This window comes from Aythya ferina (genome assembly GCF_964211825.1).
Source record: "Aythya ferina genome assembly, chromosome: 7".
NCBI classification, from domain to species: domain Eukaryota; kingdom Metazoa; phylum Chordata; class Aves; order Anseriformes; family Anatidae; genus Aythya; species Aythya ferina.
The window spans coordinates 37,521,195-37,545,736 of NC_140302.1; the positions used below are offsets into that span (position 1 = coordinate 37,521,195).

The window sequence follows — 24,542 nt, forward strand, 5'->3', positions numbered from 1 at the left end:
AATGTACGCTTGGTACAAAATGCCACAACAATGCTACCCTCTTGGTGTGGATTTGCCTTAGCATCATCTGTAGGGATTGGTATTTACAGCATTGCAGTGGGAGAACGTGAAGGGTCACTGGAAGATGAGCAAAGATGAGCAAGAGATTTAAATCAAATGATAATAAATAAATAAATAAATAAAATGGCAAGGAGTTGTCAGTACACTTTTAAAGATGCTGTAGAAGATAAAAAATCTTAGTCTAAAATCATGATCTAAACAATTCTAGCAAAATATCTGTAATGGTAATATTGTTGGACCTGAAACCAATGATTTGAATAAACCTGGAAACTGTGAAACAGAGCTATATTAGAGGTTTTGTTTTCCAATTAATAAGTAGAAAGCCAAATGTAGAAATAGAGGGTATTTTTGCCTGTTTGCACTTTTTTTTCTTTTTTTGTCTGAATGCAGCATAGGTTGAAGGGAAGAGATTAAAACGGCTCTGGGTAACACCTGAGACTGCATACTTAGAATATATGACTTTAGCAGGGCCAATTGTGTTGCTATATAATGCCAAGAAACCTTTCCAAATTAAAGGTTGTGGGGAATCCTTCAGTTAACATAGGACTCTTAGAAACATTTAATTCAAGCACTTAAAATTTAGTTTGTTTGTACCTTTTGTTCAGCTCGATATGCAAAGTCCAATCAGTCAGTTCTCCTCTATGTTCCTTGGAAGCTCAGCGAGTTTTCACTAAGTGAGTCAAGAATTTTTTTTCCTTAAAAAATGAGACTATTATTAGCTAAAAATAAACTTCACAAAATAGAACCTGCTTTCTATAATTCATCTACTTTTTTTCCATTTTCCACTGAACGAAACTGAAAAGAATTTTTCCAGGCTGTTAATTTGGTTTCATTTCATTCTCTCTCCTTTTATTTCTTATCTTTTTTTTTTTTTTTTTAAATGAAAGATTTCTTACCCTGCCTAATTTTTTTTTCCTTTATTGAAAAGACTGTTTCCCTGTATGAACATATTCTTGCAACAGACTTAAGGCTTTCTTTTGGCTGCAGGGTATAATTTTGTAGGAAATGGAAACACTGGGGAGAAGAGAGACTACTTGTATGTTCATTTTGAAAAGCTGCTTGTTTTCGGGGTATTAGCAACTCATGTGGTATCCATGTGTTTGAAAGCCTACTACTTTTCCTTATAAGTCTGACCAATACAGTAACCAGTATGACACAAATAGACTTCAAATGGAAAGTCAGCATGAAAAGAGGCCTTAGTGGGATTCTGAATTCCAGGAAAAGGTCAGAATGGCTTTCAAGTGAAGGGAGCGGCCACGCGTGGTACATGTGTCCTGTTATTTTAACACAGATCCCGCATGGCTCTGCAGTCTAGACTCAAGTCAGGCTTGGTTTTGGGCGTAGGGTTTCTATTTGTGATTCTCTGTACTCAGAATGTGTGCAGTTAGATGAAATGGTAGGATAAAAATGGGCTCATGCTCCCCAAGACTTTGGGCTGCTTGTGGGGCTCAGCTGCAGCTGCACAGCCTGAAATAAAGGCAAACTTCCCAAACTTTGTGCGTATTGGAGTGGGCGGTCTGTGCACATCTACTCGGCTCATGGACGTCATGCATAAAGCAGGCAGATCTCTCGTAACAAAGCCACCCCGAGCGGTCTCGGTGCGTCCCTACCACGAGGACTGGCGCAGGTAACGCCAGGCCTGCGCCCAGGGGCTGCGCGGGGCGAGGAGGGGGGCATGACAGAAAATCCCTTCCTTCTCAGGAAAGAGAAACTTCTTCTGAAAGGATGTGTAAGTCTTTTTCTGGCATCTTTCTTCTGTTCTTCCCAATGTCAGCTGAGCACATTGCTCTTTGGCTGGATACCAGAGGCATGAAATGAGGCTGTGTGGGGATGGGAACAGAGGGCCCAGAGCAAACAGCTGCTTACGAAGAACTGGAAGTAGGAGAAGCCAGGAACGAGAAGGCTGATAAAGCTGAGTTTGGGTTAGTGAATGGTGTCCTTCAGTGAATGGGAGAATTTGCACTAGAGAGGACAAAGAAAAGATTAATTTCAGTTATATTACAAAATGAATGAGAATTTTATGAAGGGCAAAGTATGGAAAAGATGGGAAGAAGGCCAAAGAGTCTGGAAGACATGAAATGTAATGTATCTAGTTTTAGACAGAAAAATAAAACAGAGATAAATGATCTTTCCACTTGGTTGCATCTCCAGTCTTTCAAAACTCTAAATTATTTAACTTACACAGACATGACTGGGGAGAGGCTGGGGGCTAGATCACAGAATTTTCCCACAAGAGTGGTAAAAACAGAAAGCGAGGACGTGGTCAGGCCAGTGACTGCAGGAGAAGGGCAGGGTGGCTGAGGACACGATGAGCTGTGCCTCGCGGACAGGAGGGGTAGCGGGGCCTGGTCCGGCCCTGCAGAGCTGGAGGCTGCGTGAGAAGCTGGCTGCGCTCGAGGCAGCAAGGGCGCGAGGCACCGCAACAAGCACCAGCCTGGCAGGAGTCCCCCTGCTTTTCGTAAAGCAGTCCTTGCTAGCAGCCCCAGTGACCTAGTTCGATGGTATGTTCCTGCCACCGCTTCTTCAAACCTGCCTGTTTTCGTTGGGTTCCCAAACAACGTTACTTTGGAGGTTTGAAAGCTTTATTCTGCACCTATCAATGGTTTTTTTTCTTTTTTTTCTTTTTTTTTCCCCCTTGGGCTTTTGTCACCTGCTGTCATCTATTTCCAAAAAGTCTTAGCTGTGAGCTCTGGTTTATTGACTCATCAGTTCTTCCTCATGATGACATAATTAACAACCCCTTACGGAATTAAATTGCGTTCAGAACTGTCCCTGGGCAGTCGGTGTTCAGCCACAAGTCCATGCCTGGTGTCTCTTATGCCATCCCGTGGGGTCACCTGGGACAGCAAGACATGGGGACAGAGATGGCATCGCCCTGCTGGAAACGTTAGCTGTGCATCTGTGGCTCTTGCTACAGCAACGTCCCAGAACACCACAAGGACTGGAAGCCCAGGGAACAAGCCCCGTGTCCTTTCTCAGGGGAGGACTGGGTGTTTTTACTCTTCCTCCTTGTCGTGTGGAAGATTTGAGAGCTACATGGACAATTGATCTCACAATACTGCCCTCCGCCATAGGTTGTCTTTTGGGGGCTGTCCTGGGGCAAGGTGGGGTGGGAGGAGTTGGAGTGCACCCCCCACCCCCCAAATAAAATAAAATGAAGTACTAGAATTGTGTTAGCTTTGGGTCACTTTGCTCTGTGATGAGCCTCTGCAGGTTGTTCATCAGAGAGATTGCTTTTTCTGCTTGTGCTTCAGTTTGTCTAGCCAATTTTTCAATATTTGATCCGATTTCGTGACAACAGTCTCGGCTGGCATATGGGAGGTAGGTGCAGAGCTGTTGCAGGGCCCTGCAGCAGCCTTGGCATCCCTTGGATGTACTCACTGGTCTTGATGTTTAAGCTCACAGCATTGGCACTTAGTCATGGAGCAAATGGGGAGCTTCTACTGCTTAGAGTTGCATTTAAAAGCAGAAATATCGTCGCGCTTTTTATCCTCTGAGATTCCTGAAGTATGAATAACTTTCTTTAAATTTCATTACTGGTAGTGCTTCCTACTTACAGAAAAAAAAATATAGGTACTATAATCTGTAGAGCATGTTCTGTTATTTACAGATTTGCAAACTGATTTAACTTAGAATTTCTAAACATGATAAATAAAAAGTTTAGATTTATGCATAGCAGAGAGAGACAAAGTAGGTGAGGTTCTTAGCGGAGACTCCCACGCTTTGTAGCATGTTTACATCAAATTCAGGTTTGGGGTGTTTCGGATGTTGTGAGAACTTGTCAGTTAGTCACTTTCTGTAAATCCAGGCTGTAAATAAAAGTGGGATTCTCTAACAGGCTTTCACAAATGACTGTTTTCTGTCAATTTTGGATTACTTTTGAAACTTAGTAGGTCCCTGAGGCATCTTGTGACTCGTATAAATAAAGTAAAGAGAAGTTAGGAGTGTGTGGTTTTTGGTTGGTTTTCTGTTTGTTTTTAAACAAAAATTGCCTATTACCTAATAAGACCATACTTTCCATTTTGAAAACAAACACGCAGCAGTGTTGAAGTCTGCTTGTGGTCTGATGCAGGACTTGCTTATCTAGCTTTCATAACTGCCAAAAATGTTTAATTAGAAATTTCACAATACCCAAGGTCTTGCTTTCTTGATAGTTTGAGTTTAGCCGTTTTGTTTGGATCATATACAAATCATATACAAAGCATGTGTGCAAGTTCCTCATACACGTCTGTTTTGTGGACTGATTAAAAACCTGTAGATCCCGTGCTGTCATCATCATTTAAGGTTAGAAACCGGCTTGAAATCACAGCAGCTCCTGGATTGTTTTCTTCTTGTTGCTTCTATAAAAGTGCCAGTTCTTACCTATTAGTCACTGGCTTGACTCATTAAGTTCAAAATGAGTAGAAAAAGGGTTAAGTTGTGAAAACAAGCAGTTACGAAGTCAGCATTCTTCTGGAGGGAATATTTTATCCCTTGCTCGGTTGCCTACAGTTCTTATTTGCGTCTGCAGCTTCCTTATTCTGGCTCTGTGTGATGTTGTTCGGTTGAGGGGAAGGGCATGGGTGGGAGACATGGATGTTTTGTTCTGCATGTTTATTAATTTAAGACGTCCCTGAACGCGGGCCAAGATCCATCCCGGTTGGCTTCAGGCGCGGCGCAGGGGCCTCTGCTGCGATGGTCGTGGTGCCTGCGCTCAGCCGCCTGCCCCGGCAGCCTCCGCGCGCGCAGGGCCCGAGCGCAGCAGCCGGCTGCATGGGGAACGCTGAGGCGTCATCGCGAGAAACAAGGATCGCTCCTGCAGAGCGAAAACTTGGCCTTCTGGACCAGTAAAGTCTGAATTCCAGAATCATCAAGGGGTGATCAACAGAAGGGGGGCAAGGGAGAGCAGGGGACAAAAGTAGCACTTTTTCCCCCCTCAGCTTTCAAAAAAAAAAAAAAAAAGTATTTTTTGGGGTCAGCGCAGGGGGAGGCTACTCAATTCTTTAGCCACCTGTGAGCGAGACTTCATTCAACAGGCAGTCAGAATAAATGAACAATTTTAAAGTTGCATTCAACTATTTGAAAACAGCACATACGATGGGAGAATAGAGCAAAATGGAAATTTTCATGCCAGTATGTTTGCCTCTGACCGGCTGGTGTCATCCTCCCTTTAGTTAACAGTTCTGAGGCATCTCTCTGGTTTCCAGTGTAATACATTCTGCTGCCTCCAACAAACACTGTGCATTCCGGCTATTTCTGTAAGAGAAGAGGCTGATTTGGGTCTGTGTTCCCTGCTGTGATGCAGAAGTTAGCGAATCTTGTTGACAATGGAACTCAATGAATGTCGTGGCTGTTTCTGTATTCAGCATGTGGAAGTCAGCCATCTACCTTCATAATTGTATCTGTATGTTTCTTAAAAACGCAGAACTTGGTGCTTTATTATGTTTGTGCTTCTTCAGGTTTCGTAACTCATGTAGCAATCTTGAACTCTTCTCCCAGCTCGTCTTTGACAGGAGCTCTAATGTGCTTGAGCATCCTGCAAAAGCACAGTAGTGCCTCTGGGCCAGTTTGTTAGAATTAAATGCACGTAATTTGATTTAAAGCTGTATCCTCAAATTGCAGAAACTGGGTATCAGCAGTTCGTATAAAGTTGTTGATATTCAGGCAATGAGCATGTACTTTAAAAGCACATATTTTGATATTAAATTTTAGTATTAAATCAACATGCTTGATTGCTTGATAAGCTTGTAAGTACACGAACATAGTGAAGTCATACACAAAATGCACCTTCTCAGTGAAACCCTGAGGAGACTCAGAAATCAAAAAGGAAAAGTCTGTCCATTAGAGCTCCTGGAGGAACATTTAAATGCCCTTTTTTCTATAACTGTGGGAAAAAACTACTCACTTGAATGCATTGAGGAAAGTGACAAGTACTGGGGTAATATTATAAAAATACATTATTCTTATTCTTATTTTTTTGTTTTGTTTTGTTTTTCAGCCGGAAAACTTACAGAAGAATTGGCTTCGGGAGTTTTATCAGGTAAGGTAAAAGTTATTTTCTCTTCAAGTGCTATACTTGCTTGTTTGGTAGCTTGTTTACTAATGTAAAGATCTTCTGCTTTGTGAGTTTGAAGTCACTATTTTGTAGTCAAAACCAGTCTTAAAAAGTAGGTACCTTTTTGTCTTTCTAGGTAGTGAATAGTGTATAGGCATTACGTTTTCTTCTTGACAGTTGTCTAGCTAAAAAGTCCCTGACACTTTATAAAAATTACTTTAGTCTCACATGAAATGGTCTTTTAAGTCTCCCGAGTAAGAAATCTATTTGAGTAAATTCAATAAAATAAAAATGGTGACAGTCTAGTTTGTTTTTATTAATATTTAACATTTTTTTATGTTGGTTTGCAATAGATTATCCCTCCTATTTTCCCTTTATTTTTTTAGGCAATATGAAAATACTGAACTTGGACCCATATTATAAAATGTTGAAAACATAACTCTTTTGAGCATAAAAGCTGCTCTAACAAATTCTGGTTTTGCAGTAGAGATTTGTTTTACTTGTTGATCTCATGCAGAAACGAGCAAGTAAGCAATGGAAAATGAGCACTAAAGGAACACCAAGGTGTTATGCTTTCTGTTTAGCATTATTAAGTGCTGTTTCACCGTGACAATTTATATCTGCCAGAATTGACAGATTTTCAGGTTCCTTTAAGCATGCTTAAATCTCCTATATAAAAATGGTTAATGTAACAGTATTCTGCTGTTCGAGTTTTAAAGTGAAACCACATCATACAGCAAACTTGACTTTTGATATTTTATCGTTGTTTTTTTTTTTTTGTAATTCAGAACATCCTGTAATTATTTACAAGGTCAAGTACATGCAATCTGCAATATTGTAAAACAGTGCAGTTCACTTTTTTTCTGGCAAGTTTAATGTAATTACAAAAGCCTGAAATTAAATAGCCAGTCTTATATTCCACACTATCTGTCAGCTTCGCAAAAGATTAACCTGATTTATTTTTCTTCTTCCGTCTTGTTTAATTACTGCCATATGTATGTGGTGCTCAAATGGTGGAGGTTTCTTCAGCTAATTCTGATTTGAAACCTCTGCACATCTTTTGAAAAGATTCTACGAAGAAAATATAAAGTAGATATAAATAGATAAAACCCATATTTTTTCAGATCACTGCCTATTTTGTAGCATCACATTACTTCTGCATATTTACTGGCTACTGGCAAGACTCCGTACACTTCCAGTTGTTACTAAAGTGGGGTGAGCACTATGGAAACGTCTCCAAATACTTTGTGGAAAACAGGAAGAGGAGGGGAAAAAGAGAGCTGCTAGTATCCCAGAGCAGAGACCACTAATGTGTAACTGGACTTGGTCTGTCTTTGCTCCAGTGAATATCATGTGTATGAAGTTCAAAATAGGGAGAAAATGATTCATTGACACTCCCACGTGGCTGGACAGGTCCAGGATTATTCTGATCAACTGAAGTGTAACTGCAGCAGACCTGAACCCATCTCTCAGCTACAGTAGTTTCACTATGTCCTTCCTCCCTCTCCATTTCTCCGCCTTCCATATCTGCAATCTGAGAAAGCTATATTTAAAAAAAAAAAGTTACCAGTTCCGCTTGTCACCAGCAGTAGTGTGAGACAGGCAGTCCTCGGCTTGTTTTGAGGAACAGTGCAGTCCAGGAGCCTTGAACCCTTCTTCGTTTCATCCGTGTGTTCAGTGGGATTGCTGTTTATACTGTGTTCACGAATGCAGTAGGAAGTGGAATTATAGGTTATACAAAAAGCTTTTTAGGGAAGAGACTAATATGCTTGTACTAAAAGTAGCACAGCACAGTCCTGACACTAGACTACATAGCAACCTAGTAAACGTACGACTTCAGAATTTTTTTTAACTTTGTATTGTGCACGCTTGCTGGAAGCCCTCTACAAATTGAGGTGCATCAGAAGCACTGGAAAATGACTTACAAGAAGACTCTTAATACTTCTTCATAAACTCGAAACCCAGATAAACCGCAGACCACAATTTTTTTCCATTCTTCTGAGGAATTCAATTTGCATATGTAGTTGTGTCAATACAGTTTGCATAACTTCTGAGGATGAAGTCCTTTTGCAAGCAGTCAAAATAATCTCCACAAAAAGAAAGCACTCTGGTAAAAATGTTTCTAGAAACAAAACCCCATAATGGAAAATGTCTTCATCTTTGAATAGATGTCAACATATTAATGAAGGAGCATTTTTGTGGCTTGTTTTTAAGTTCCAACAAATTAAAATAGACATTTCAATTGCTGTGAAAGGTAGATGCAGGTCATAATCTGCATTATCATGGATTATTTGCTATATGCATTTCCCAGAATGTGGTAGCATGTGGAGGACTAAAATAACATTTACATGTCACATGCTGAGATCTTTAAACTTCTGTCATTGTTCTACAAATATCTAGAATTGTTAATATGAATTGTTAATATGTTAATGTGATTGTTAACATGAAAAATCTAATGCTGTTAAATTACACAGTCTGAGAAATGCAAACGGAAAAAATATTTTAAATTTCACGTGTGTTTTTAATGACAAATTACAACATAGTAGCCCTCAAAGTAGCGTGCTATTTTATTGCCTTTGACAGCACAATTGATACGGCTGAGAAATGTTGCTTTGTCTGGTCTGATTTCCTTGGATACATCAGTCTCTGGTCTTGCAAAATTGAAGTCTGCATTTTGGATGACAGCCGACTTTGTATTTAAAAATTGATTTCACTATCAAACACTGGGTAGCCTACTGCCAGTTTTCTACTATTTGCTAGTTTCCCCCCAAGGAAAAATGAAACAAAACGGAGGAGCGGTCCGGCTGAACTGAGTTCCAGATCCTCACGGGTATCGGCTCTTGGCGTGTTCCCCGCGAAGCAGTGGCGGAGCCGTTCCCGTCTGTGTCCTGTAGCACTGAACGGGCAGCGCGTTTGATGCGCCTTTGACAACTGGCTGGCTGCTCAGAGGAAAGGAATGGCCCCGGTCTCAAACTTGCTTGCTTTCTTGTTTCCCATTGTCAACTTTATAGTACAGCTTATCCTCCTCGCTATGCTACATTTTCCCATCAGTGAATACGTGGTGTTCATTTTGTGGTTTCACAACACTTCTTATGATATATGCAGCAGGTATTGTGTTCTCATTATGTGTAGATATGCAAGAAGGCTTCAAGCTGGGCTAGGTGAGCTTTCACACACACAAAAAGCAACACATCAGTGTCTTTAGTAGTGAGATATTTTAAGAACAAGAAAAGGCTTCTGAGGAATCCATCCACCTGTCCATTAATGCTTAACAAACTGGTCAAAGTACATCGTCTAATTAAAGCATAATATCACCATAAAATTCCCCAAATGACTGAGGAACACTGTGTTCCTTCTCTTCCGTGGATTACAATATTAACTTTAAAGTTAGCATATTTTAAATTACCTATAAAGTAAATAAACAAATGTCACCTCTCCTCCCGTGTTCCTCCTCTTTTCCCCCATGCTCCATCCCCTACCTGAGGCGTGGTGCCGCGGGGACCTGTGGCCCAACCTCACGGGGTGTGTGAAGCTGTAGCCAGGAATTTGGCTGCTATTTTGTGGCTTATTTTAGGACAGCAAATTATATGTTGTTGGCCTTGAAAGTTCAAGGAGCTCCTGTATGCTTTTTAAAAAAAAAAAAAAAAAAAAAAAAAAAAAAAGGAACCCCGCTCTTCCCCCCCTTTGGTGGAGAATGGAAAGTGTTTTAATGAGGCTGACAAAGGCCATGCTGATTTTTTTTTCTTTTTGTGGCTCTCTTTTTGCTGCAGTAGAGAAGGTACAAGCTGTGCTTCGCTTTTTAGCTGAACAGGAGGAAAAAGGAGCACTAAATGAGCTGGCTGCCAGCTGAGACTTTGCTTTTCTGCTTGTGAAGCTTGGAGTTGGAAAGGACAGCGAGTGGTTGTGCTTTGCTCAGTATTTAAAGCATGCTTTGGTTTGGGGGTAGGGGGCTAGGTTCAGGACTTCCAGTCTTAGGTTAAAGCTTTTCTTCGTTCATCATTGCAGCCAGTGCCTCCTCTCTGCAAAGAAGCCATCAAGATTAAGGAAATGATTAAATTCCCATTAGTAGCCATAGACATTACAGAAATCTACTTTTCTCCTCTGTGTGGTGCTGCTGACTCAAATGGTTGTGTTGCCATTCTTCATATCTATCCTTATGCGTGAAAGAGGGTATGATTTTTCTGCAGAAACGAGATCATACACAAAGCTTGCATTTTGAGTATTTTTTAGGTGGAGGTGAGGATGCGGAAGGTGATGGCAATTCCTGTAATTCTTCTTTCTTGTGGCCGTGGCAGGGAGCAGACCTAAACTGAAGTGAGAATTGGGCACGTTTCTTGAGCTGCCTTACTTCGGTGGCGAGGTCTGGGTGCTGCACGAGGCGGGGGCGGTGGGGCAGTGCCCTGCCCGGCGGCTGCTGTGCCCAGCCGAGCCTGTCTGCGTTCCCTGACAAAACGCTGGGCTGCCGACGTGCCAGCCCTCTGGTGGGTGTATCTCAGCTCCATTTGACAGTTCTCTCAAGGGTTTGTTTTCGAAGTCCCTTTCTTCCAGGGGCTGGCCACAGCTAACTTAGTTGAAAATGTCTTCGCCTGAGCAAAGATGTGCTTGTGGTTGAAAAGGCGTGGACTCCTATGTCAGAGCGAAACATTAGGCGTTGTCTGTGACTTCAGACCAAAAAATAGGTCGTATGGAAAAAAGTGATTTAGAGCAACTTTCAGCGTTACAGGTAGAACTGGTGTTAAAACAGGCAGCATAGTTTTCTGATACTGACTAAAATCACAGACTTAATGTAAATAATGTCTGATTTTTCAGCGTTAGGTTATCAGTGCACATATCAGTGAAACTTAGCTGTAACAACCTTAAAAACATTATTTTGTTCTGAGAATTAGTTTGCATATAACCCTCGTGAATAGCATGAAAAATGATTTAATATTTTATAGTCATGTATATATTAGTATATATATACACTAATATATATATAGTCATAATATATATTATATATATATATATAGTCATATTGTGGAAAGTCTTGTTATTCTTAGATACAGAAATTACAGTAACTTGCACATTGAACTTGAACCAAAGTTGATAGTTAAAACCATTATTGATTGTTTAACTGACATTAATTTTCCCCCTATCCCTATGATTACTAAATAATTCACTGTTTTTCTTCTCTAATATTGCTCTCATCGCTGATACTCAAAATCTACTAGCTTAAGCTGAAAATTTCTATGTATGTGCCTTACTCTGAGTTTTGGAGGAAACATCCAGGGGAGAAAAAAAAATCTTTATTCTGTAAATGAGACCTAGAAAAATATTTAATTTCTGATCTGAAAAAATAAACATAGTCACATGCTGGTAGTGACCGCTTCTTTACAAAACTGTACAGCCTGCAGGTTGCAGAGTAGGGACTTGGAAGCCCCCCGTTTTCAGTTTTTAGCCAGTTAAAGAGCTGTGCTTTGTCCTTCCTTTGAAGACCATGGAGGTGGAAGCCACAGGCTGGGGCTGCAGGGAAAGAGAGCCGGGGAGGGCAGCCAGGGGAGGAGAGGCACCGAAATGGGAAGCAAAGCCCCGCCTGCAGCGGGGGCTGAGGACAGGGACCAGGAGCCGGGCAGCCGGAGCGCAGGCGTCCCAGGGCTGGGGACCCCTGACCTGTGGGTGTCGCGGTCCCGGGCCCTCGGAGCACCTTGGGGAGCAGCCCAGGCGTCCCCCAGCCCTGAGCCGTGGGTGGGGAGAGGTCTGTGAGTGCCCTTTCTCCAGGTCTTAAACCTTGAACAAGTGGTAGAGGGGAGTGTATAGCTGCTGGTGATAACATATTGCAATGTTACTTTGAAGGGTTTTAAGAAAAATCTTTCAGGAGTTGCTGAAGAATGGCACTTAGGTATCGTGAAATGCAGAGAGCTCAAAATGCCGGTCATGGATTTACCTGTTGTGAGCCTGTGTGATGAGTAATCGCAGATCAGTTTCTTCCTGTCCCTAGTTTACTGTGTGCTATTAAACTGTATTAAAATTTAAGTAGCAATTGCTAGGCAGTGACTTGCTCTGCTGTGGTCACGCTGCGGTCTAATAATACCCCAGCAGTAATGCTCAGCTGTGGATATTCAAATCTGCGTTGAGGTCACGCAGCGGTAACCCCTTCACCCGGCCTTTCTTTTTCTTTCCTTAAATAGCTCTGTGCCCTCAGAGCACAGCCCTGGCTTGCAGCAGCAGCGGGGGACCAGTTCTCCCCTGCAGGCCAGACACCGACCTTTACCTCCCCCAGCAAGCGAAGAGCAGCGAGGCGCCAACCATCCCCTGCGGCAGCGCTCGCAGTCCTGCCTGGCTCCGGCCGTCTTGCCGTGGGAGCGGGGCAGCGCTGGGACCCCTCAGCGCCCACGCTCTCCTCGCCATCCTCTGCCTCGAGCACCTCGCGGCACTCAGCTGCTCCATGAGCTGGGAAGAGGGTTCACTGCCCGATCTCGTGCAGCATAACCTTTGAACAACTCGGGCTCCACAGTGTAAGAAGGATACAGAACTCTTAGAGAGTGTCCAAAAGAAGGCAACAAACTGGGTGATCGTTAAGGTCCCTTCCCACCCAAGCTGTTGTACGATTCTGTGTAGAAGCTGGATTTTCTGGATGACTGCTGCTTGGTGGTGCACTTGCAAAAATTGTATGCTCAAAAACATAAAATATAAAGAAACTGCAAATACTTTGAATGCTTTAGAACTACAGATGCTAAATTGATTGCATCTTCTACAGTGCACAAGAAAATGTAAACTACAAGAAAAGCTTCAGTTCGATACTTTAACTACATGAATAGATTTTTAAGTGATCCTAGCTGTGGAAGTTAGAGGTTCAAGTTCCTCGTTTGCCTTGTTTGAACCGAGGTGTGAAAGCAGTGCCCTCATCCCTGTGCACACAGTACCCCTTCTGTGAGAGGCTGGCCTCTCTGCTGCATGGCCGTAAGGGCGTGCGGTGCTGTGTCCTCTCCCAGCTCCCCGCAGCACTGCTGCTGCTCCAGCAGCCCTCTGCCCTGAGCTGAGGCAGGCGTGGGGCACCAACAACGCGGGGCCGCTCTCCTCTGTCCCATCCCCTCGCCTCTCTCCTGTCAGCATAGGTTAGAAATAGGAATGGGAAAAAGCATCCTATATTGTTGACCAGTTTTATATCTATACCAGTTAGATACCCATAATTATAATAATACTCGATTACCCATATCCCCAAAAAAGAACTTTTCATTGGTGCTTCCTTTACACTACTTTTGTGTATCCAGAAATTAATAATGCCCAACTTCTTAAAAATACTGTTCCACTGCAGATGCAAATTCAGTGTTTATGTGATCTATTATATGATCTGTAACCTCTGGCAACTGAGAGTTTTCAGCTCTGAAGCATTCATTATTCATTATTATGTACTGTTTGTTCTTTCATCACAGTAGAAAACTAGTAAAAGGTAATGAAGCAAGGCCAATTTGCTCATAGTTGGAGGGTATTTATTATAAGAGAGGATGTAGCTGGTATTCAGGTATGTTTTTGTGGTGTAACCTCCAAGGAATGCCACTAAGGCCTCCCACTGCTATTAAGCCACTGCCATTTCCTCATTTTAAAAAGTGGCGTATATATGTTTTTGTTGTTATTTTACCTGCTGTGATTTCAGACTCTCAGGGATTTGAATATGAACAAAAATGTGTCCTGCATCTAAGTTCAGACTCTGGAAATTGCTAGACTTCCATATTTTCTGTTGTTATTGCTGTAGCACAGCAAATAATTTCACCAGCATTTTCTCTTTGCAAGAATCCCATGCTCAGGGCTCCCCGTTACTCATCCTTAATGCATGTGGAATTGCTGATGCTTAGATCCTCTTTGAAAGCATTCATTTTACTTTTACCGTAACAATGTATTCATTTTTTTAGCTTTGTAAGATGAGATCCTAATACTATGCAAACTATTGTAGCACTAAAAATGTATCCTGTTTTGTGACAGTACTTTTTTTGCTTTGTTTGCAGTTACTAGATGTGTTACTTTGAAACAGTTAGACTTGGATTTGTTTGCTTTACAAGATTAAATAGTCACAACTGTTTCCTAATTGTGGTAACTTCATAGAGCTCTCCAAATAGGTAAGATCAGTAGTTGGAAGCCAAAACTGATTTGGAGCAATAAACTGGTTTGGACATTTGGAGCAAAACTGATTTGGAGCACATGGAGAGTTGGGACTGCATGCTGTTTAGGGACCGCAAACGAGCTCTGTTACGAAGTTTGACTTCACAGCCTGGGTTTAGTTAACAGTTATCTCCTAGATAGTACAGAAAATCAACTAAGCAATCAAACTTCACAGAGATCTTTGTTTACTCCTTGGTTGTTACTGGACTCTGACGGTGGGCTGCTGGCTCCCACGAGGCAATGCTACCCCTGTGCTTTTGGATGTTGCGCTGTTGTTACTTCTGTAGATGCTTGGTGTTTGGTTGGATGGTGTACTTTTATAGTGATTGTAAATTGGACACATCACTTTGCAAGATAATTAGCACAGCAGAAGTGTCCATCTCTGCAGGAGAGAGAGCACTCAGGAGCTGAAGCAAAAGCGCGGTGGTCCTGCCTTGCACAGCTTCAGACTGGCGGTGTGGCTGTGAAGCACAGCTTGCTCCCTGTCCTGTGGGCGAGGCTGGCAGCTCCACAGTGTGTTATCCTTGGGAAGAAAGGGGCAGCCGCACGGGCTCGCTCGTTTTACCATGTGTGCTGTGCAGGCAGAGCCCCCAGACAGCCTGGTCAGCTCCGCTCCCTCCTGCCATTGCCCACCACTCGCTGGAGAGGTTTGCCTGAGATTTTGGTCTCCAGAGCCTTTCCAGAGCCTGGCATTACTGTCTAACTGGTCTTCTAAAAGGAAAAGCAGATATTCAGACTTTTGGAAACCAAAACCTGTCTCCTGAGTGTTGGTAGCTGTACCGAGAAGGAGCGTGTTCACAACCATGTTGAAAGATGCGTGTCCCATTCAGCACCAAGTGTGGTGTTGGACAAGATAGATGAAGAAAAACTTTCTCCGTGAAGCTTTCTCTTGTAATTGTAAATCTATAAAATCAGCTAGTATTAATGTAAGCTTTCACAGTTACATCAAATGTACATCAACAGAAAAGTAGGTGCATGTGCCGAGTTGGTTAAAACTACACGGGCTCTGGGTATTTTTATCTATCCTATCTGAACTTTGCTTTTTTTTTTTTTTTCAGTTGAACTTTTTATTGGTGCCTGTTGTAGTTTGTCCTCAGTCCTTGCTGATGACAGCCTGTTTTTAAAACAAGATTGCTGTGTAGCACGGTTTGTTCATTAACGCCAGTTTGTGTCCGAGTGAAGTGCACGAAGATCCACAAAATACATGTGGGAGAGGGCATTTACTTCTCCCCTTTACACTTGTCAGTACCTTACTTCAAAAAGCTTCACAAAACAGACCTACACCAAGATTTGTTTCAGTTAGGGGGAATCTCAGGTTTGGAAGAAGAAGTGACTTGTCAGAAATCACGAAGAAGCCAGCAGCTCTTCTCATCTTGGTTTTGTGAGCTGAGGCTAGCAGCCTGGCTACTTGAGTTTACGGGGCGACCTGTAAATGGGTGCGTGCTGTATTCCCACCGGCTCTGCCATTTGTAAGCCCCTTTGGGCTTCTTGCGGCCGCCAGGCCTGGTGCGGCCTTCACCCTGTGGGGTGAAACGGGGGCCTGACGGACGGCACGGCACGGTGCGTGGCATCGCGTGGCCATGGCACGGTCATTGCTACCTGCCAATGTCCCCTGCGTGCCTTTTGGCGAGTCGCTGTGGCAGCAGTGCCCGTGGGCTGCAGTGCAGTTCGGTGGTCGGTCCCTCGTGGCACGGTTATCTTGGTGCACCGAAGGGGCGTTAGCTACAGGTACAGCAGGAATACAGCTCATCTTGCTCGCTGGAAGGGAAGGCTGCTGCATTTCAAATTTTGCTGCTATTTAATTTATTTTGATTTCTGATGAGGTTATTTGCATAGTCAGGAATTAAGGAGTTTAGCTTCCTGTCATCAGATCAAAAGAAAAATTGCAACGTGGTTTAAGGGAGAAACATTTTTAAAGACTCTTTACTTGTTGGTCATTGTTAGTTTGCACCATTAAAATCACAACGGCAAAGGTTTATTGCCTCGTTCCCTTTTCAGAGTTGCAGGGTATCAGCAGCAAAAAAAAAAAAAAAAAAAAAGTCTGAAAGGAGGGATTTCCCTGATGTTTTTTCAGCTACTTACTGCACCGAGTTGCAGTCGGGAGGCCCTGCAGTAGTCGTGTGTGTTTGCCTGGCACCGGCAGCCCGGTGCCAGAGTGGGGCAGGGCGCGGTGGGCTCTGCGGTGGGGAGGTGAGGCCTGGCCGGCAGCCCCAGCAGTCCCAGTGCCAGCGCCTGGAGGGACCGGAGGTGGCTTCTTGTTCTGCTCCAAGTGGCTCGCCGAAACCAGGCCGTCCCGCCACTGAATGGCTGTGCAGACAGCGAGGCCTTTGTGCCGGCTGGGACCTCCGAGTGCCAGCGAGTCAAAAATAACACCCAGTCAGATTTTTAACTTGTTGTTTGCCTGGTGTGTTCGCATTGGTGCGGACTTGGCTAGTTCATATTTACCGCTTCAAAAAATTGAAGTGGTTCTGTAGCTTGTGCCCGTTATTTTGCAAGATGATAAAATGTTAAATATGAGTTGTAGAGACTTAATACCAACACAGAAATGTTTTTTAAACTGGTTGTTTGCAATGCTGGATGGAGTTAACACAGAGAAAATTTACAAGGGCAAAATAATGTGTTTCAAACAGCAGCAAGCATATAAATGCTGCATGTTAGACTTGATGCATAGCAAAAAAGCGTATGTTCTACTTCTTTAAGCATGATTGTATCCTAGGGCTGACAATTTAATATTGAAGATACTTGTGGTACACAAGACTAGCTTTTAAAACAGTGTGATGGCTTTATGTGTCTCCAGTGTTAAATATGTCCATATATATAATTTCCACTCTGTGCTGCGCTGGTGTGGCCTTGCCGCAAGCACCGTGTGCAGTTCTGGGCACCACAGCACAAAAAGGGCGTGAAACTGTTGGAGAGCGTCCAGAGAAGGGCTACTAGGATGCTGAAGGGCCCTAGAGGGGAAAACTTAAAACATTTGAGATTATTATTGTGTATTATAAATCTTTTATGTGTACTAACAAGTGATGCTCCACTTACTGCTTATTACTGCTCTGCCAGTTGCTTCTCAGATAATAGCTGATATTCCTACTTTCAGAAAGAACACATCTGGATTTAGATCATTTGTTCTGTCTGTTAACAGTTGTGAATGCATTTTTTTAAAGATTTGTTTATCTGTTTGTTTCAGGTTGTACATACACACAAACCCCACTTCATGGCTTTACACTGTCAAGAATTTGGAGGAAAAAACTATGAAGCTTCCATGTCTCATGTGGACAAGTTTGTTAAGTAAGTAGCTGCAAAGTTGCTTTATATTGCTAGCATATTATTCCAGGCAGAAGTCATTAAGTGTGCAGAGCATTTCAAAGTGTATAGACTGAAATTTTGACGTCATATGACTTTGCAGGAGGAAGTTACTAGGCATATGTGCTTCTATGCAGTAGTTGGGGTAGATGTTTCCCAGCGTCTTCTCATAACGGTGATGTTTTAAATAGCTGGTGACGGTGGGAAATTGGTGTGAGTTGGACAGAAGTTGATATAAGGCAAGCAATACTGAAAGCACAGATGATTTACAAAAATATGCAATGTTTATAAATCAGGGTGAATAGAGTCCTAACTTGAGCATTTAGTCAGAAGGAATCCTGTCAAAATCATCAGCAAATCTAATGTGCAGAGTTTGAGGAAGTAAGAAATAAAAGTCAGAAATAAGTTATTTGTTACGTGTGTAGACTGGGGATGAATCTTAAGGCCAGACTGTATTAATTTGTTAACTTTCAGTAACTGCTGTTGCTGCAGCTCCATTAGAAAGTTCTCTGTAAATGAAATAATTTTCTATAAAAATACTTCATGGATGCAGAGTTAGAAAATATGGATCAAAAAATTAAGTCACTGAATTTAAAATCCTCGCCTGTTCGCACTTGCTCCTAGATGCAGGAGGCAGCAGTGCTCCACGCCTCCTGCTGAAGTAATATAGCCTGTTGGTTACGTGAGTGATGTCAATAGCTCCAGTAGTCCTTTCTTAGCTTTTCTTTATCCCTCTTTCTGGTATCCAGAGAGGTGCAGCATATACTTGCAGAGGGTGTTTTTACAGTGGGCACATGCGATGTAATTAAGCGTGAGGATGGGGCTCGTGGCGCCCGGCTGTGGCAGTGACAGCGGTCCAGCAGTGCCCTCTGCTGCTCCTCTTCTGCGGGCTGCGCCAGTGGCTTGAGGAGTAAATGCCACCGAGGCAACCCTGCATTTGTAATGTGTACGTGTAGCATAAGTTTGTGTAAAAGCTGTCTTTCTTTTCTTGACACCTGGTCTATTTTACGCATTTACAATGAAATCGTGGTTTGAAATGAGCAGACTCTCTAGCATGTGAGCTGATGAAGTGCGGTGTTGTTGCATGAGTTCACGTGCCAGGCTGTCAGCTTCCTTTGTGTCAGACAGAGGTGGAAGGAGAGAAATGTCTCGGGCCCCTCCGCTTGCTGGGGGATGAAGGGCCATCGTCCCCACGGCTGCTGTGTGCCAGCCCGGGCAGGGGGCAGCAGGGAGCTCCTGCAGGCACCCTGGAGCAGCCCACCCACCTGCTCGATGTTCGCTAGCTTGGAGCATGGCTCACCAAGTCTAGCACAGAGAAAATCACCCTTTGGGTCACAAGGCTCAGCAGAAGCCTGCCTGACTTCCAAAAGATAGCTGTACCAAGGGCTTGTTTTGTGGCATCAAAATTCATCTGAATACTGGAGGATTGTGTCCCTTCATACTCCCTAACCACCTTCAGATGAGCCTCATTTTCTTAAGTCACCTACAAGAGCACCTGGACCAGCATCATGTACCACTCCAAGGCACAAATGGCAAAGTCCTCAACGAGCTGCTTTTAGAAAGCCAACTTCTATCAAGTCAAAAGACTGCTTTCACCCTGCAAGTAACGGAGTTGAAAAAAACAAAGCTCTTAAGGTTGAGATCATGGAGTGGTTAGCACAAGTTGCCCAATTTTATGTAATTTTCAGGTGTCCAGAGACTTGAGTCCTTCACGACAGTGTCCAAATGGCACTTAGACATTTTGGGATTTTGTGTTGAAAGTGGAGGTGATGTTCTCAGCATGTAAGCAAATGGCCGTACCACAGGAAACTTTTATTCCAATATGGGTTGGAAGCCGGCAGTTCCTCTGTGTGATATTGAGGACATTTCAGTACAGAGAATGATGCTAAGGCAAGATAATATGTTTGCATGTCCTTTCATATTTTCAATCTCTTGTCTTTTAGAGAATTATTATCAAGTGATGCAATGAAAGACTACAACAGAGCTCGAGTTTACCTGGATGAGAACTATAAATCACAGGAACATTTTACGGTAAGTTTCTTTATTAAATAAGTTTAGTTCAACAGACAGTGATTTTATTCTATTAAACTGTTGAGGTTTTTAGGTTGGTGTGTGTATGTGAGCAGTTTACATCATGATGAGGATTACATCTTTACTAAAAGTATTTACTCTAAGATATGTAAATGCTGCTTTCACAGAAGTGCATCCATTGAAAAGTACATAGAATAGTATGATTCACAGAAAGTCTTTTCTTTTGTTTAAAATGATTGTCTTTTTTTTTTTTTTTTTTTTATAACAACCTTCTCGGTGGATCAGAATTACCTTCTGTTGAAGAAGCTGTTTGACTGTCTGACAGTTAGGTGGTGCCAGATCTGGAGCACGATTAGCTGGGAGCAGAGCTTGCAAGTAGTCCAGACTTGTTGCAGATCCCTAGAACTGATTCACAGACTGGCTCAAGTGTGGGAATGTGAGAAGAGAGCACAGGTTTCCACTGGTATGAGAGTGATGTTTAGGTGTAAATGTACACATGAATGAAGCATACGTGCAGTCGCCTGTTACACAGAGCAGGCAGGAGTGTATGGTCATCACCAGGATTGCACAACATGTAGATAGACCTAGTGTTCTATTTAGTTAATTGCTACTAGATTGTACAAGAAAGAATGGTCCTTTAGTGGTTAATTAGTGACACCTCCCTTCTATCCAGTACAGCAGCTTCCTTTTCCCCTGAGGTATTTCTCAGAAACTTTTGTCAGGCCCTGATGTCATCTGGAGCTGGGCTCTCGTGTTCAAAGCAAATGACAAAAGGGCAGGGGGGCAGTGGCCAGATGCAGCACTGAGGACATGGAGTTCAAACAAGTAAACAGCACCCCCCATGTGCACATAAATCCCAGTGTGGTAGCGTGTGAAGGTGAATAGAAACTAATAGGAAATATTTTTATTCATTTTTGAATGACTGTGGCTAGAAGCCCAGGGAAGCTGGAACTGGAGGTAGGATACTTAGATTTATTTTTTTTTTCTCATTAAAGAGGGAGAAAAATAACATTATTGGCTTTACTGAATCTTAGTGGACAGATCTCATGTCAGTAGCATTAAAACTGTGGGCAGGAGGTGTTCAGGAAGCCCTGGAAGATAAAGAGCAGTGGGACAGAACTGTGTTTTGCAGTTGCTTGTAGCTCAGAACCATGACCTAGCAAAGAGCCCCTGGAGGAGCTGTCACAGGGCTGTGAGGACCCTGCAGCGAGCACCTCCCGCGAGGGCAAGCGGAGTGCCGGGGCTCCGCAAAACGGATCCACTTCTAGTAGGGGGTCTGACCCCAGGGATCCCTGCCAACCTAGGCTTTTCCATGATTATGAGAAAAGGGAATAATCATCAGTGACTTGAATTTGGGAAAACTGCAGTGAGACTAATGCAATCTATAACAAAGTACCTGTAACTTTCTTCGTTTAGTAAAGATGGCCATGATTCTCTATAGTGTTTTAAGTTTTTGTACATAACATGAGGTATGCTCTTTTGATGTCCCTGTGGCAGATAAAAGGTTCATAAAGTGGTTGACAGCAATCCTAGACAGAATATTTGTCACTTGTGTCTCTGAAGAGCTCTGTATTTTACAAAGGTCCAAATTCAAGAAATAACATGGTTTCTTCTTTCAGATACTAGCAATTTTTTCCAGGCACGGCTTTCTTGCAGGATTCCATAGCCACCATTGTAACTCCCCCTTTCCTGTCATAAACACTACCTTGCATATCTTTTTCTTTTCATCCTGTATTTTATTAAAACTAGACCTATCTGGAAAAAAAAACTTCTGTCAAAATAGTCGGTCAATAAAGGAGGGAGGGAAATAAGTAAAGGATTGCTTGTACCGATAGTTTCCAGTGAAAATAGGCTAACCAAGCAAGTGTGTATTTATAAACCGATGAAATTACTTTGTTGAACTAGTAACTAAATCTGTTGAAAAGTAAGATATAAAACAAATTTCTTAAACAGTGCATGCACGCTGTTTGTAAATAATGCTACACGTGTCTGCAAAGCAGTGCTGAATGGCTAGGAAGTGGCTAATCAGTTTCAAATGGAGATCATCACAGTAGGAAGGAACCCTCAGATCTTCTCCAGATTTAGTATCTATCATCTGTATTAGTAACCTGGCAGTAAATGTAAAATTAGTGCTGATAATCTACAAATAACAAAAGTATTGGGAAATAACAATGAGTGTAGGACAATTGCATGTTGGTATGGTGTCTGCAGTTGAGAGTGGGACTCCCTGACTGGGAAGGAACAGTTCTGGAAAAGATTTAGAGGTGATACTTTTGCAAACAAGAAATGAACTCCCCTTGCATGCTGTGGCTCAAGAAGAAAAGCAGTCCTTGAAAATGTAAGTAGTAGAGAAGGAGTATAATTCAGATGGTGATTTTTGCCTCTGTATACAACCACAGTAAAGTCAGCATGGGTGTTTTGGCATCCAGTTCTTCAGTGGAAATTTTAAAGCCTATTTAAAAGACAGAGGTGATCCACAGAAAGATATTTCTGGCTTTTTTCTGCATGTCATTCTTTCTAACCCTTGAAGAACCTTTTAGAGTTGAATGAGTTCAGTGTGAAAAAGGAGTAAAACGAGGAAGGAGAGGTGATTTAACTACATTGTATAATACTATAATCAGGAGAAAGTACGGCCTGATAGAGCGGTATTTTATACCTTCCTCATTGGATTTCCAGTAGCAGTGGCATGGAATTGAAGCCAGAAAACCTAGAAAAGAGCAATTGGGATGCACCTTCACGCTAAGCTTCATAACCTTTAGATTTCTTATAGTCTGCTTGTTGGTGTGTAATGTTGACCAACCATGTACATACTTCTTAAGACTACTGTCTTAAATCAAAGATTCATATAAATGACGTTTTACACATGTGATTTGAACTGGCAGTGGTTCAGCTCCTAGGTTCAATGTTTGTGTGCGTGTAACTTACAGACTGGGTGACTATCTGAACAGGGATTTTACCACTGTGTTGTGTCCATGTAGGGTAAAGTTTTATTCTTATCTCCAGTGTGGCTTGGCTCACGCAATGTTATGCGTCTCCCTGTTTCCTCATTAGTTCTGTTTGATTGCAAAGGTCTTATAACTTTTGTGGGCTTTTTTTCCATCCCTTCTAGGGCATGGAATTGGCAACAGACGCTACCTTATAATTATGTTGTTACCTCTCTCTCTTTGAAATATAAACATTTATCACATATATTGTTGCATACGTTTTCTTTAGAAGTGGAGAAGCCCAAGTAGTTGTAGTTTGGCTAACCTTTAGCCCTGCTGCTCTAATATCCCCTTTTCTAGAAGTTTTGGCAACATTTCTTCCACAAGACTTTCCTTGGCTTGGCTCCTTCAAAGCTAAATCAGGTTTTGCTGCCCACAGTTACGCTGCTTGTCCGCACTAGGACTGAGAGTGAGGAAATGTATTCTGTAGTCTGTCCCTTCAGCACACAGCCTCTCTCTTCCAGTTGAAGGGAAGCAGAGGGTGCAAGTTCCACAAGAGTCCTGTGAGACGACAAAAGAATGTGATATCAAAGTGTCTCTTGGCAGTGATTTGATTCTGAAGACTGCAGTAACTCACTATGTACTAAGGACTAAAATGGTGCATCCTACATGCAAAACTTAATAGAAGTGTCTGTTACTTATGGTCCTGGATGTCAAATCTAGTTTTAAAACGGGCTGGTTCTAGGCTCAGGGTCGTGGGTGCTCTCATGACGAGGGAGAGAATGTGGTTTGGTTGGCTGGCTTTTGTTGTCCCATAGGTGACGGGCTGAAGCTGCTGGGAATTTGTTCCACTCTTATCTTAATTAATGTGCACCAAAAAATTGAGATTGCCGTAGAAAATAACAAATAGGGTGCGCGGGGTGGAGCGGGCTGGGTCCCGCTGGCTGTAGCTTGTGGGCATGGGGCTTGAAGCCACCGGGCAGGGCTGGGAGGGGAGCCCAGCCCCAGGCCTCAGGGTGAAGCTCGGGAGCCTCCCAGCAGGAATCGCGCCCGGCCTGCGGGGCAGCACGCGCGCATATGTGAGCCAAGTAAGTCATGTCACGCTTCAGCGATGCGCGGTTTTATAAAATTTTAAAATGATCTGGAGATTAATCTCTTGGCAGAAAGCTGCTACATTAGAGCTAATGCATATCAGCTCTGGGAATATGACAGTGTCAGAGCTGAGAGCTCCCAACAGTTATGAATGAGGTCTGTGGGCGACAGCCTCTGCAGGCAAAAAGATGGTTTCTCAGAAGGTTCAGGTGAACCAAAGGGGCAGCTCCAGTAGTCCGGTTGTGACTGGAAATAGTGAGAGCAAACCTACGTGGACAAAACTGACTCATGTGCTAGACAGAAATGTGCAGATAACCAAATAGCTTGCTAAATGCTATTTGCAGCCTCCTGTACGTTTCTTTTAAATTCACCTAAATTTTTAAACCAATGATTTTTTTTTGTCTCATAAAATGTAATCCAGAAGGTACAATTTATTTTCTGCTATAGACTATATAATTAGTGAAGAGAGAAGGCAAGTCAAATACAGAGATTGGTAAAAGCCTGGAAAGCTAAGAAGTTCAGTACAATTGTTCTATTTATTTCACAGTCTAAGCATATCCAGTGGACTTCACTCCTAGTTACACAGATCTCTACAGTTGTGTTGATCTTTTTTATTTTTTTTTATTTCCAGTTTCCTAGCATCTATCTTCTGGGTTAATTTTATTGTATATTTCATGTAAGGGGTAGATTATAAATTTTCCAGCTTCTCCACCAGAAGAGTTACTCAAAAATAGTTGGTTTTGATGAGCTCCTTGTCTGTGGATGCTTCTTAAATAGTGTAAGCTAACTGTGAATAAGGCACTTTTATTCTGGAATAAGAGCATTCATGCTGAAGCAACATAAGTTGATGAAGTTTCAGCTGAAAACAAGTTGATGTTTTCATCAAATCAATAATTATTTTTATGGGAAAGCATGTCAGTATAATCGGTGACATTTTCTATTGTAATTAGATCAAAGGTAGCTTT

General features: G+C 42.5%; 1 protein-coding gene across 2 annotated transcripts in view; it reads left to right on the plus strand.

The window, feature by feature from the left end:
• The window catches only part of INPP5A (inositol polyphosphate-5-phosphatase A), a 242,488-nt gene that overhangs the window by 51,585 nt on the left and 166,361 nt on the right, over nucleotides 1-24,542 (plus strand). For both annotated transcript variants that reach the window (XM_084526367.1, XM_084526366.1), the window contains exons 2-4: nucleotides 6,038-6,079; nucleotides 17,415-17,515; nucleotides 19,474-19,561. In XM_084526367.1, coding sequence (XP_084382493.1) covers nucleotides 6,038-6,079; nucleotides 17,415-17,515; nucleotides 19,474-19,561 — 231 coding nt within the window. The remainder of the gene's footprint in view (nucleotides 1-6,037; nucleotides 6,080-17,414; nucleotides 17,516-19,473; nucleotides 19,562-24,542) is intronic.